General features: G+C 53.7%; 1 protein-coding gene across 1 annotated transcript in view; it reads left to right on the forward strand.

Annotated features, from left to right (window-relative positions):
* Positions 1–14222, forward strand: part of LOC140395766 (uncharacterized) — an 80824-nt gene that overhangs the window by 14554 nt on the left and 52048 nt on the right. Inside the window, exons 4-5 of the mRNA XM_072483922.1 lie at positions 762–933; positions 11501–11551. Coding sequence (XP_072340023.1) covers positions 762–933; positions 11501–11551 — 223 coding nt within the window. The remainder of the gene's footprint in view (positions 1–761; positions 934–11500; positions 11552–14222) is intronic.

The raw sequence follows: 14222 nt of genomic DNA on the forward strand, positions 1-14222 counted from the left end.
TGAAGTCGGAGACCTGGCTATCGGACATGGCTAGCTTTCTCTGTCTGGAGAAAATCAAGTTCACCTTGAGAGGGTCACTGTTAGGGTTCGCCCGGAGGTGGCAACCATTCGTCAACTTCTTCGCGGGAAATTTATCATCAGCAGAAGGGGGGGGGGGGCACTGTGGGGGTCGTTTAGTGTAGTCATCAGCCGAGAGGGTGGGAATTAGTTTGAGATTAGTGTGTGATGCACGATCAATTAAACTCGAAGACGAGGTTGTATCATAACTGAAGGCTTTAATAGACTAGATCTGTTCCCCAGCAGCTTTGGTACAGAATGAGGGCTGCTGGGACGGCACCTGTTCTTATACCCCGCCCGTCAGGGCGGAGCCACATACCAAACAGCCAACGGTAAGCTGCTAGGCTTACCCAATGGAATAGAGCCTCTCGGGTACTGGAATATCTGATACTACCACAGTGTGTAAGAAAGGTGGGACCTGTGAGGGAGGAAGACGGCCTTTGCACTATGTTTATACTTGTATGAACACTGTTTCTTCTGTTATTGTTACAAAATCACAAATACTTGAGGTATTTTTAAAAAAACGTTTGCTACATAAATACCAGTTGCAATGAAGTATAAGTCCGTAGTAGCCTCACCTTGTCAATGAGTGTAACCCAGTTGAACCATTGCCTCAGGTGTGACCATGCGATGAAGAATACGTTCACAGACCGCTCCCTTCACTCACCACCTCCCAATATAAACTGCACCTTGTTCTCTTGCAGAAAGTACCCAAAGATCGAGTCCGCAGAGGAACGGGAGCGTTACAAGGGAGTGTTCAACGACCAATATGCAGAATACAAACAACTACATTCTGAGATCCACACTGCCAACAAAAAGTTCAGCGAGCTGAAGGTTCTGATCGAAAAACTGCCTCGCTACGCAGAGAGTTCAGAGGTCAGTGAGTGACTGGGTCGGTTCAGACGCAAGGCTGCTTCTGTTTCTGGGCTAGGGGTTGCCAACCCTCCAGGATTACCCTGCAGTCTCCGGGGATTTGGGATCCATCTCCAGGACACTGCCTCGAGAAACCAGGGAGGAAAATCATGGAGGCTTTAAAATTGTGGCTTTCTCATTTCCTTTGAACACTTTTGCTCAATGGGCTGTGAAACGGAAAGCCGTGATGAACCCACAAGGGAGGCGTTCAACTGGAGATAGAATCACAGAATGGCTACAGCACAGGAGGAGGCCATTCAGTGACTGTTTACAACTGAACTTCCTCATCCCTGGAACCAATCTCGTGCATCTTTTGAGCAGCCTCCCCATTGGTTTTCACATCCTTCCTAAAGTGTGATGCTCATAACTGAACATAATATTCCAATAGAGACAGTGATGTGTTTTATACAGCTTTAACATTTAGAATTGTTCAGTCACCCACAATATCTTGTCTGTCGTGTTGGCCGTTTATGTTGGGCGGGTTTCTCCGTAGCCCCACGCCGAAAACAGGATTGGCGATCAGGCGGAGAATGGCTCCCAATGCCGGAATCGGGGCAGGCGCCAGCTTGACGCAGTGCGCCCCCTCGAAATCAGCGTCAGAGGGCCGCGTGCAGTCGCATCGCCGTCGGCGCGTAATCAGTCGCCCCCCCCCCACGCGATGCTCCACCTCCGATGGACCAGGTTCCCGATGGCGCGGGCCACGTGTGGTCCCAGCGGTCGTGAGCCTGGCGTGCTGGCTGCTGACGGCGCCGAGCGCCGCCACACTCCGCCGAGATCCATGCTGCTGCCCGGGGGCTTCTGCTAGGGCTGGGATGGGGGGGGGGGGGGGGTGGCCAGGGGGTGGACTGTTGGGGTCGGGGTGGGCGGGTACGCGGTCCAGCACTGCCGGCCGCATGTTTCCCGGCACAACCGGTGCGGGTGTGGGCGAGCGCGGCTGCAGCCTGTCAGCCCTGCGCCTGCCCGGCCTGGGACCCAGCAATTCTCTGGCCATTCTCCGCGCGATCCACGGGTGTTCCACACGGCGCCGGTGCTAGCCCCTCACTGGTACTGGAATCGGGGAGGGATTCGCGCCGATTTTCCAGCCGTGGAGCACCACAGATTCTCCGCTTCGTATTTTTTTTCTCTCTCTTTGTCCCCTCTGCCTGCTGGGTGGCACAATAACTCCTCTGCTCTGATTCAAAAAGTGTTTCGGGACCTTTTGTTCACAAAATACAGGCTGACAGGCAAATGCAGGACTGAGGGAGAGCTACACTGTCAGAGGGTCAGTGCTGAGGGAGTGCTACACTGTCAGAGGGTCAGTACTGAGGGAGTGCTGCACTGTCAAAGGGTCAGTACAGAGGGAGTGCTGTACTGTCAGAGGGTCAGTACTGAGGGAGTGCTGCACTGTCAGAGGGTCAGTACAGAGGGAGTGCTGCACTGTCAGACGGTCAGTACTGAGGGAGTGCTGCACTGTCAGAGGGTTAGTACTGAGGGAGTGTCATACTGTCAGAGGGTCAGTACTGAGGGAGTGCTGCACTGTCAGACGGTCAGTACTGAGGGAGTGCTGCACTGTCAGAGGGTCAGTACTGAGGGAGTGTCATACTGTCAGAGGGTCAGTACTGAGGGAGAGCTGCACTGTCAGAGGGTCAGTACTGAGGGAGAGCTGCACTGTCAGAGGGTCAGTACTGAGGGAGTGTCGCACTGTCAGAGGGTCAGTACTGAGGGAGAGCTACACTGTCAGAGGGTCAGTGCTGAGGGAGTGCTACACTGTCAGAGGGTCAGTACTGAGGGAGCGCTGCACTGTCAGAGGGTCAGTACTGAGCGAGTGTCATACTGTCAGAGGGTCAGTACTGAGGGAGAGCTGCACTGTCAGAGGGTCAGTACTGAGGGAGTGTCGCACTGTCAGAGGGTCAGTACTGAGGGAGTGTCACACTGTCAGAGGGTCAGTACTGAGGGAGAGCTGCACTGTCAGAGGGTCAGTACTGAGGGAGTGTCGCACTGTCAGAGGGTCAGTACTGAGGGAGAGCTACACTGTCAGAGGGTCAGTGCTGAGGGAGTGCTACACTGTCAGAGGGTCAGTACTGAGGGAGCGCTGCACTGTCTGAGGGTCAGTACTGAGCGAGTGCTGCACTGTCAGAGGTTCAGTTCTGAGGGAGTGCTGCACTGTCAGAGGGTCAGTACTGAGGGAGTGTTGCACTGTCAGACGGTCAGTACTGAGGGAGTGCTGCACTGTCAGAAGGTCAGTACTGAGGGAGTGTCACACTGTCAGAGGGTCAGTACTGAGGGAGAGCTACACTGTCAGAGGGTCAGTACTGAGGGAGTGCTGCACTGTCTGAGGGTCAGTACTGAGGGAGTGCTACACTGTCAGAGGGTCAGTACTGAGGGAGTGCTGCACTGTCAGAGGGTCAGTACTGAGGGAGTGTCGCACTGTCAGAGGGTCAGTACTGAGGGAGAGCTACACTGTCAGAGGGTCAGTACTGAGGGAGTGCTGCACTGTCAGAGGGTCAGTACTGAGGGAGTGCTGCACTGTCAGAGGGTCAGTACTGAGGGAGTGCTGCACTGTCAGAGGGTCAGTACTGAGGGAGTGCTGCACTGTTAGAGGGTCAGTGCTGAGGGAGTGCTGCACTGTCAGAGGGTCAGTGCTGAGGGAGTGCTGCACTGTCAGAGGGTCAGTGCTGAGGGAGTGCTGCACTGTCAGAGGGTCAGTGCTGAGGGAGTGCTGCACTGTCAGAGGGTCAGTACTGAGGGAGTGCTGCACTGTCAGAGGGTCAGTGCTGAGGGAGTGCTGCACTGTCAGAGGGTCAGTGCTGAGGGAGTGCTGCACTGTCAGAGGGTCAGTACTGAGGGAGTGCTGCACTGTCAGAGGGTCAGTACTGAGGGAGTGCTGCACTGTCAGAGGGTCAGTACTGAGGGAGTGCTGCACTGTCAGAGGGTCAGTACTGAGCGAGTGCTGCACTGTCAGAGGGTCAGTGCTGAGGGAATGTTGCACTGTCAGAGGGTCAGTACTGAGGGAGTGCTGCACTGTAGGAGGATCAGTACTGAGGGAGTGCTGCACTGTCAGAGGGTCAGTACTGAGGTAGTGCTGCACTGTCAGAGGGTCAGTACTGAGGGAGTGCTGCACTGTCAGCGGGTCAGTACTGAGGGAGTGCTGCACTGTCAGAGAGTCAGTACTGAGGGAGCACTGCACTGTCAGGGGGTCACTACTGAGGGAGTGCTGCACTGTCGGAGTGTCAGTACTGATGGTGTGCTGCACTGTCAGGGGGTCAGTACTGAGGGAGTGCTGCACTGTCAGAGGGTCAGGACTGAGGGAGTGCTGCACTTTCAGAGGGTCAGTACTGAGGGAATGCTGCACTGTCAGAGGGTCAGTACTGAGGTAGTGCTGCACTGTCAGAGGGTCAGTACTGAGGGAGTGCTGCAGTGTCAGAGGGTCAGTACTGAGGGAGTGCTGCATTGTTGGAGGGTCAGTACTGAGGGAATGCTGCACTGCCAGAGGGTCAGTACTGAGGGAGTGGAGCACGGTCAGAGGGTCAGTGCTGAGGGAGTGCTGCACTGTAGGAGGGTCAATACGGAAGGAATGCAGCACTGTCAGGGGGTCAGTACTGCGGGTGTGCAGCACTGTTGGAGGGTCAGTACTGAGGGAGTGCAGCACTGTCAGGTGGTCAGTACTGAGGGAGTGCTGCACTGTCAGAGGGTCAGTACTGAGGGAGTGTCATACTGTCAGAGGGTCAGTACTGAGGGAGAGCTGCACTGTCAGAGGGTCAGTACTGAGGGAGTGTCGCACTGTCAGAGGGTCAGTACTGAGGGAGTGTCACACTGTCAGAGGGTCAGTACTGAGGGAGAGCTGCACTGTCAGAGGGTCAGTACTGAGGGAGTGTCGCACTGTCAGAGGGTCAGTACTGAGGGAGAGCTACACTGTCAGAGGGTCAGTGCTGAGGGAGTGCTACACTGTCAGAGGGTCAGTACTGAGGGAGCGCTGCACTGTCAAAGGGTCAGGACTGAGGGAGTGCTGCACAGTCAGAGGTTCAGTTCTGAGGGAGTGCTGCACTGTCAGAGGGTCAGTACTGAGGGAGTGTCGCACTGTCAGACGGTCAGTACTGAGGGAGTGCTGCACTGTCAGAAGGTCAGTACTGAGGGAGTGTCACACTGTCAGAGGGTCAGTACTGAGGGAGAGCAGCACTGTCAGAGGGTCAGTACTGAGGGAGTGTCGCACTGTCAGAGGGTCAGTACTGAGGGAGTGTCACACTGTCAGAGGGTCAGTACTGAGGGAGAGCTGCACTGTCAGAGGGTCAGTACTGAGGGAGTGTCGCACTGTCAGAGGGTCAGTACTGAGGGAGAGCTACACTGTCAGAGGGTCAGTACTGAGGGAGTGCTGCACTGTTAGAGGGTCAGTACTGAGGGAGAGCAGCACTGTCAGAGGGTCAGTACTGAGGGAGTGTCGCACTGTCAGAGGGTCAGTACTGAGGGAGTGTCACACTGTCAGAGGGTCAGTACTGAGGGAGAGCTGCACTGTCAGAGGGTCAGTACTGAGGGAGTGCTGCACTGTCAGAGGGTCAGTACTGAGGGAGTGCTGCACTGTCAGAGGGTCAGTACTGAGGGAGTGCTGCACTGTCACAGGGTCAGTACTGAGGGAGTGCTGCACTGTCAGAGGGTCAGTACTGAGGGAGTGCTGCACTGTCAGAGGGTCAATGCTGAGGGAGTGCTGCACTATCAGAGGGTCAGTGCTGAGGGAGTGCTGCACTGTCAGAGGGTCAGTGCTGAGGGAGTGCTGCACTGTCTGAGGGTCAGTACTGAGGGAGTGCTGCACTGTCAGAGGGTCAGTGCTGAGGGAGTGCTGCACTGTCAGAGGGTCAGTGCTGAGGGAGTGCTGCACTGTCAGAGGGTCAGTACTGAGGGAGTGTCGCACTGTCAGAGGGTCAGTACTGAGGGAGAGCTACACTGTCAGAGGGTCAGTACTGAGGGAGTGCTGCACTGTTAGAGGGTCAGTACTGAGGGAGAGCAGCACTGTCAGAGGGTCAGTACTGAGGGAGTGTCGCACTGTCAGAGGGTCAGTACTGAGGGAGTGTCACACTGTCAGAGGGTCAGTACTGAGGGAGAGCTGCACTGTCAGAGGGTCAGTACTGAGGGAGTGCTGCACTGTCAGAGGGTCAGTACTGAGGGAGTGCTGCACTGTCAGAGGGTCAGTACTGAGGGAGTGCTGCACTGTCACAGGGTCAGTACTGAGGGAGTGCTGCACTGTCAGAGGGTCAGTACTGAGGGAGTGCTGCACTGTCAGAGGGTCAATGCTGAGGGAGTGCTGCACTATCAGAGGGTCAGTGCTGAGGGAGTGCTGCACTGTCAGAGGGTCAGTGCTGAGGGAGTGCTGCACTGTCTGAGGGTCAGTACTGAGGGAGTGCTGCACTGTCAGAGGGTCAGTGCTGAGGGAGTGCTGCACTGTCAGAGGGTCAGTGCTGAGGGAGTGCTGCACTGTCAGAGGGTCAGTACTGAGGGAGTGCTGCACTGTCAGAGGGTCAGTACTGAGCGAGTGCTGCACTGTCAGAGGGTCAGTGCTGAGGGAATGTTGCACTGTCAGAGGGTCAGTACTGAGAGAGTGCTGCACTGTAGGAGGATCAGTACTGAGGGAGTGCTGCACTGCCAGAGGGTCAGTACTGAGGTAGTGCTGCACTGTCAGAGGGTCAGTACTGAGGGAGTGCTGCACTGTCAGAGGGTCAGTACTGAGGGAGTGCTGCATTGTCAGAGGGTCAGTACTGAGGGAGTGCAGCATTGTTGGAGGATCAGTACTGAGGGAATGCTGCACTGTCAGAAGGTCAGCACTGAGGGACTGCTGCACTGCCAGAGGGTCAGTACTGAGGGAGTGCTGCACTGTCAGAGGGTCAGTACTGAGGGAGTGCTGCACTGTCAGAGCGTCAGTACTGAGGGAGCACTGCACTGTCAGGGGGTCACTACTGAGGGAGTGCTGCAATGTCAGAGGGTCAGTACTGAGGGTGTGCTGCACTGTCAGGGGGTCAGTACTGAGGGAGTGCTGCACTGTCAGAGGGTCAGGACTGAGGGAGTGCTGCACTTTCAGAGGGTCAGTACTGAGGGAGTGCTGCACTGTCAGAGGGTCAGTACTGAGGTAGTGCTGCACTGTCAGAGGGTCAGTACTGAGGGAGTGCTGCACTGTCAGAGGGTCAGTACTGAGGGAGTGCTGCAGTGTCAGAGGGTCAGTACTGAGGGAGTGCAGCATTGTTGGAGGGTCAGTACTGAGGGAATGCTGCACTGTCAGAAGGTCAGCACTGAAGGACTGCTGCACTGCCAGAGAGTCTGTACTGAGGGAGTGCTGCACTGTCAGAGGGTCAGTACTGAGGGAGTGCTGCACTGTCAGAGGGTCAGTACTGAGGGAGCACTGCACTGTCAGGGGGTCACTACTGAGGGAGTGCTGCAATGTCAGAGGGTCAGTACTGAGGGTGTGCTGCACTGTCAGAGGGTCAGTACTGAGGGTGTGCTGCACTGTCAGAGGGTCAGGACTGAGGGAGTGCTGCACTTTCAGAGGGACAGTACTGAGGGAGTGCTGCACTGTCAGAGGGTCAGTACTGAGGTAGTGCTGCACTGTCAGAGGGTCAGTACTGAGGGAGTGCTGTAGTGTCAGAGGGTCAGTACTGAGGGAGTGCTGCATTGTTGGAGGGTCAGTACTGAGGGAATGCTGCACTGCCAGAGGGTCAGTACTGAGGGAGTGGAGCACGGTCAGAGGGTCAGTGCTGAGGGAGTGCTGCACTGTCAGAGAGTCAGTAATGAGGGAGTGCTGCGCTGTAGGAGGGTCAATACTGAAGGAATGCAGCACTGTCAGAGGGTCAGTACTGCGGGTGTGCAGCACTGTTGGAGGGTCAGTACTGAGGGAATGCTGCACTGTCAGAAGGTCAGCACTGAGGGACTGCTGCACTGCCAGAGGGTCAGTACTGAGGGAGTGGAGCACGGTCAGTGGGTCAGTGCTGAGGGAGTGCTGCACTGTCAGAGAGTCAGTAATGAGGGAGTGCTGCACTGTAGGAGGATCAGTACTGAGGGAGTGCTGCACTGTCAGAGGGTCAGTACTGAGGGAGTGCTGCAGTGTCAGAGGGTCAGTACTGAGGGAGTGCTGCCTTGTTGGAGGGTCAGTGCTGAGGGAATGCTGCACTGTCAGAAGGTCAGCACTGAGGGACTGCTGGACTGCCAGAGAGTCAGTACTGAGGGAGTGCTGCACTGTCAGAGGGTCAGTACTGAGGGAGTGCTGCACTGTCAGAGGGTCAGTACTGAGGGAGTGCTGCAGTGTCAGAAAGTCAGTACTGAGGGAGTGCTGCATTGTTGGAGGGTCAGTACTGAGGGAATGCTGCACTGCCAGAGGGTCAGTACTGAGGGAGTGGAGCACGGTCAGAGGGTCAGTGCTGAGGGAATGCTGCACTGTCAGAGAATCAGTAATGAGGGAGTGCTGCACTGTAGGAGGGTCAATACTGAAGGAATGCAGCACTGTCAGGGGGTCAGTACTGCGGGTGTGCAGCACTGTTGGAGGGTCAGTACTGAGGGAGTGCAGCACTGTCAGGTGGTCAGTTATGAGGGTGTGTAGCACTGTTGGAGGGTCAGTACAGAGGGAATGCTGCACTGTCAGGTCAATACCGAGGGAGTGCTGCACAGTCAGAGGGTCATTACTGTGGGAGTGCAACACTGTTGGATGGTCAGTACTGAGTGAGTGTCACACTGTCGGAGGGTCAGTGCAGAGGGAATGACTCACTGTAGCGTCTGTACAGAGGGAGGGCCCCACTCTCCGAGGTGCCATCTCTCAGGTGGATGTGAAAGATCTGGAGAGTTGTCTCCTGCGTCCCGACTAATACTTATCCCTTCACCAAAATCTCTAAATACAGGTGCCATTATTGCATTGTTGTTTGGGTGATCTTGCTGTGTGTAAATTGGCTGCCGTGTTTCCTAAATTACTAAAGTGGTGGCACTTCATGACGAATATCATTTGGCTGCAATCCACTTTGTGAGACACTCCAAGGTTATGGACGTTGCATTGGAGAAACAACACCATTATTATTACTCACCTTGGGATCAGCCCCGTGATGAGTCAGGACCCGGTGTTTGTGGATTGAGCGAGGTGCCTCACAGGCACCAACTGTGAGCAGCAAATATTTAACAACTCTCTGCTTTAATTTCTTCATCTCAGCTCCTGATTAGGAGCCGATAAGGGTGAGATTTTTTTTCCACTGATTCTGCAAAACTACAGTTTGCTGTGAGTTTGAGAGTGCATTGAAGCACGTGGAGGAGAGGTGCAGAGTGTTTGAAATGAAAAATGCCTATTATTACAAGTAGGCTTCAAATGCAGTTACTGTGAAAAGCCCCTAGTCGCCACTCAGGCGCCTGTTCGGGGAGGCTGGTACGGGAATTGAACCATGCTGCTGGCCTGTCTTAGTCTGCTTTAAAAGCCAGCGATTTAGCCCAGTGTGCTAAACCAGCCCCTGGGTGAATGCTTGGGTGAATGCACAATTTGTGGTACAGCTGAAGTTGCCAACTCCCACTGGACAAGGGTTCCACCGACTGCCAACAATCCTCAGTCGAGGCAGCGATTGGTTGAGTGATGTAAGGTCTTGGATGTGAGTCAGATTCAGCTCTCACCCAATAGGTACTTTCCAGTGAGGTAACTGGAACAGGAAAGCATGACTGAATTCTTTTGTTGTCCCTTCCCCCACATCCGGCCCTGGTCCTTTGCTAAGGGTTGCAAACATTAATTGCAGCACTCCAGTAACGCCCCAGCAGAGATCAACTGACCCTGACATCTAAGTGACCTGTGAGGGTCAGTATTGTGCAACAAGTTGCATTTATCGACTGAATGCTCCCAGACACTCAGTCCCAGTCCCATATCCCCCCTCGCTGGGCCATGAAGGGGTAGCGCGGAGAGTTTGATTGAGAGAGGGGGCAGAAGGAGCAGGAGCTAAAAAGGACTGTTCACCAAGTGGGGCAGCATGGTGGCACAGTGGTTAGCACTGCTGGCTCACATCTCCAGGGCCCCCGAGTTCAATTCCGGCCTTGGGTGACTGTCTGGGTGCGACCTAATGGAAACGATTCTAAGTGTCATTTGTGGCGGGTTTTGCTGGGAGTTTCCTTTCACTTGTGCCCGATAGAAACCGGGAGAGCCTGCTCCCGGGATTTACACGGCTCCCAACGCCTCACGGGATTGAATGCGATCTTGCAAACCATTGCGATCACTTTTTGGCAAATCTGCATTTTAAAACGAGATAGCTAGTGTCACTTCAATGTGCAATTTCCTGAGGCACCCAAGGCTTTGGGATCTAACCCCCTTCACCTTGGAGACCCTGGGTGAGTGCCGTTCAGCGCTGGCCTCCACAAATGGGGACCAGACATGACCAGACTCATGTGGTCTCCCAGGGGATTGGAGGCCCCCAAGTGCTGTCCCTTTGGGCAGGATGGTACCCTGGCACTGCTGGTGCCACCTTGGCACCCTAGCATTGCCAGAATGCCACTTGGGTACTGTCAGCTGGCAGGGGCACTGTCAGGAGTAGATCCGGATTCTCCAGAGATGGAGACGCCATTTACAAAGGGCATCCCAGTCTCTCGCTACACGGAGGAATTCCGATGAGCAGAGCTGCTCAGTGCAGAAAGCGGGGCTCAGTGCGGCCTTGTCGGGGAGTTCCCCACTGAGGCCCTGTATCTAACCCGAGTGATGTTAGATAGCGTTGTATTTCTCGCCGCTGCGAGCACTGGGAGACATGCAGCGAAACACGCTCACTATCCCTATCCGTGTCCACCCCATGGGACCTCCAATGGTCCGGGAAACTGCCCGGGATGCCGTTCTGCCCGGTCCACATTTGTGTGGACCAATACTCAACGTTGCCCAGCTTGGGGCTCCCTGGTGAGGCCAGTAGATTCCGGGAGCCCGGTTGATCCCAGATAATCACCCCTAAGTGGGGTTGCCCACTTAGGCACGCAAGGCTTGGCTCACCCGCCCCCCCCCCCCCCCACTATTGTGGGCCGGATTCTGATCGCAGCGCCAGATCCCGTGAGACGTACTGGCTGTCAGGAAGCCTGAGGGAGGCCACTCCTGGGATCTACCAGCCACATTGCACTCCCGTTCAGATGCAACGCAACCAGTAGATCGCGCCCTCTGTGTGGGGTTTGCACGTTCTCCCCGTGCGTGCATGGGTTTCCTCCGGGTGCTCCAGTTTCCTCCCACAGTCCAAAGATGTGCAGGTTAGAAGAATTGCCCCTCAGTGTATTGGGTTACGGGGATAGGTGGGAGTTAGCATAGATAGAGTTCTCATTCGAAGGGTCAGGGCAGGCCCGATGGGCCAAATGGCCTCCTTATGTACTGTAGGGATTCTATTCCAGATGCATGGGAATAACATCAGATAACTGAAGGCACAGGCGTGCCCGGGGCTGTTACACTCAGTCAGTTCTGAAGACAGTTCAGGTTCGCAAGCAACATCAGAATGCCCGAGACCAAAGCATTGTCCAGTGACACACCTGACAGTGCTGCTTCCATCACAATATCACCCTACTCACCCACCATCTGTATCCTCTCCCTTTCCAGGAACACAAAAGGATAATGAAGATTCTTGAAGATTACAAAGAGAAAATCAACGTGAGTATTCACCATCAAAACGGGCACGTTGAACAGATGGGGAGGGAATAAATAAATAAGACCAGTAAGTCGCTTGTGTCTGTTCTGCCGCCATTTAATTAGATCATCGCTGATCTTTATCTTATCTTAGAAAACTTAAGAGTCATCAGGGACAGGGCCAAGGGCAGCAGCTACATGGGAACACCAGCTCCTGCAGGTTCGCCTCCAAGTCACTCACCATCCTGACTTGAAAATATATCAGCGCTCCTTCACTGTCGCCGGGTCAAAATCCTGGAACTCCCTCCCTAACAGCACTGTGGGTGTACCTACACCATATGCACTGCAGCAGTTCAAGAAGGCAGCTCACCCCCACCTTCTCAAGGTCAAAGGCTAGGAATCCTAGGGTGAGTAACTCACCTCCTGACCCCCCCCCCCCCCCCCCCCCAAAAGCCTGTGCACCATCTACAAGGCACAAGTCAGGAGTGTAATGGAATACTCTCCACTTGCCTGGATGAGTGCAGCTCCAACAACACTCAAGAAGCTCGACACCATCCAGGACAAAGCAGCCCGCTTGATTGCTCCTCCTTCCACAAACATTCACCGTCTCCACCACCAATGAACATTGGCAGCCGTGTGTGCAATCCACAAGATGCACTGCAGCAACTCACCAAGGTCCCTTAGGCAGCACCTTCCAACCCCACAACCACTACCATCCAGAAGGACATGAGCAGCAGATGCCTGGGAACCCCACTACCTGGCGCTTCACCTCCAATCATTCACCACCCTGGCTTAGAAATATGTTGCCATTCCTTCATTGTCACTGTGGAAACATCCTGGAACTCCCTCCCTCACCGCACAGTGGCTGTACCTACACCTCAAGGACTGTAGCGGTGCCAACTCGCCACCACCTTCTGAATGGACAAAAATGCTGGCCTAACCAGTGATGCTCATATCCTGCAAATTAGTTTTTGAAAAATTAGGGATGGACAATAAATGCTGGCCTAGACAGCAACGCCACAGCTTGTGAATGAATAAGAAAGAAATTCACTTTGAGGAGGTTAAAAAAAAATAATGGTGCCTACCTTGGGTTTCTGGAAATGATTCTTCATATCTGATTGGTCAGTGCTGGCGATATGAGCAATGATACCATTAATCAGTCTCCAATCGTACGCTCGACTCTCCCACTGAAGGTTTAAATTAAGTGGTAAATGTTTATGTTCCAGACCCAACATTTCAAATCTCAATCCGTCTCCATTAACTGAGCAATCTAGAATTAGTGCTCTATATTAACTGGTTTCAACATGTCCCAGATTTGGCTTAATTCAATTTGTATTTCATTAAATTTTCTCAGACACACAGAACGTTGTTTATGAGACAGAAGGAGACCATTCAGCCCATCGTACCTGTGACGGCCTTAAAACAGACTCCAAGCCCAATCCTACTTTCCAGCTCCCGGTCCTTGACCCTGTTGGTTACAACACTTCAGGTGCTTAGCCAGGTGTTTTTAAATATGCTGAGGGCTCCCGCTCTCCTGCCCTTCCAGGCAGTGAGATCCAGGTCGCCACCTACCTCTGGGTGAGATGATTTCTCCTCATCGCCCCTCTAATCCTTCTCCCGATTACTTTAAATCTGCGCCCAATGGTTTTTGACCTCCATTTAACAGAAATAAGTCCTTCCTATCCACTCTTGGCCCTTTGCAAATTTGTACACCTCAATTAAACCACCACTCCGCCTCTCCTGTTCCATAGAAATCACCCCGAGCCCACTCAATCCCTGTGGAATTAAAGTTCTAGAAAGTTTCTCATTAACACCTCCAAGGAAATGAAGCAGAATGTCAGGGGTGATAACCTAACCTCATGACCGAAACCGGCACCTTAATCCAGGTACATCCCGCAGGTCACTCGCTCAGTATTCCTGTAATCCCGGGCACCAAAGAGTTTGGTAGAAAATTCAATGCAAGTCTCCCATTTCTGTAGCACCTTCCATAGCATCCTGAAGCCAATGGAGTGTTTTTAAAGTGTCAACACTGTCAGAATAGCAGGAAAAGCAGCAGCCAAATTGCGCAGAGGGAGATCCCATGAATAGCAATGTTTATAATGCCCAGATACTCTGGCTAAGTGACATTGTTGATCTATAACTATTGGCACCAGGATACCGAGAGCAATTCGACTGCCCATCTTTGAAATAGTGTTGTGTGATCTTTAATGTTGATTTAATGCCCCATCATGGGTCGGCACGGTATGACAGTGGTTAACCGTGCTGCCTCACAGCTCCGGGGTCCTGGGTTCAATTCCAGCCTTGGGTCACTGTCTGTGTGGAGTTTGCACTTTTTCCCCTGTGTCTTCCATGGGTTTCCTGCGGGTGCTGCAGTTTCCTTCCACAGTCCAAAGATGTGCAGGTTAGATGGATCAGCCACGCTAAATTGTCCCTTAGTGTCCAAAAGGTTTGGTGGGGTTACTGGGTTACGGGGATAGGGTGGAGTCATGGGATTAGGTAGGGTGCTCTTTCCAAGGGCCGGTGCAGACTCGATGGGCCAAATGGCCTCCTTCTGCACTGTAAATTATATGATTCTATGATCTGAAAGAAGGCACCTCCGACAGTGCAGTACTCCCTCAGTACTGCGTTGAAACTATTGGCCTGGATTATAGAGTGAGACTTGAAAGCACAATCTTCTTACCCAGGGATGAGAAAG

This window comes from Scyliorhinus torazame, chromosome 18 (genome assembly GCF_047496885.1).
Source record: "Scyliorhinus torazame isolate Kashiwa2021f chromosome 18, sScyTor2.1, whole genome shotgun sequence".
Taxonomy (NCBI): domain Eukaryota; kingdom Metazoa; phylum Chordata; class Chondrichthyes; order Carcharhiniformes; family Scyliorhinidae; genus Scyliorhinus; species Scyliorhinus torazame.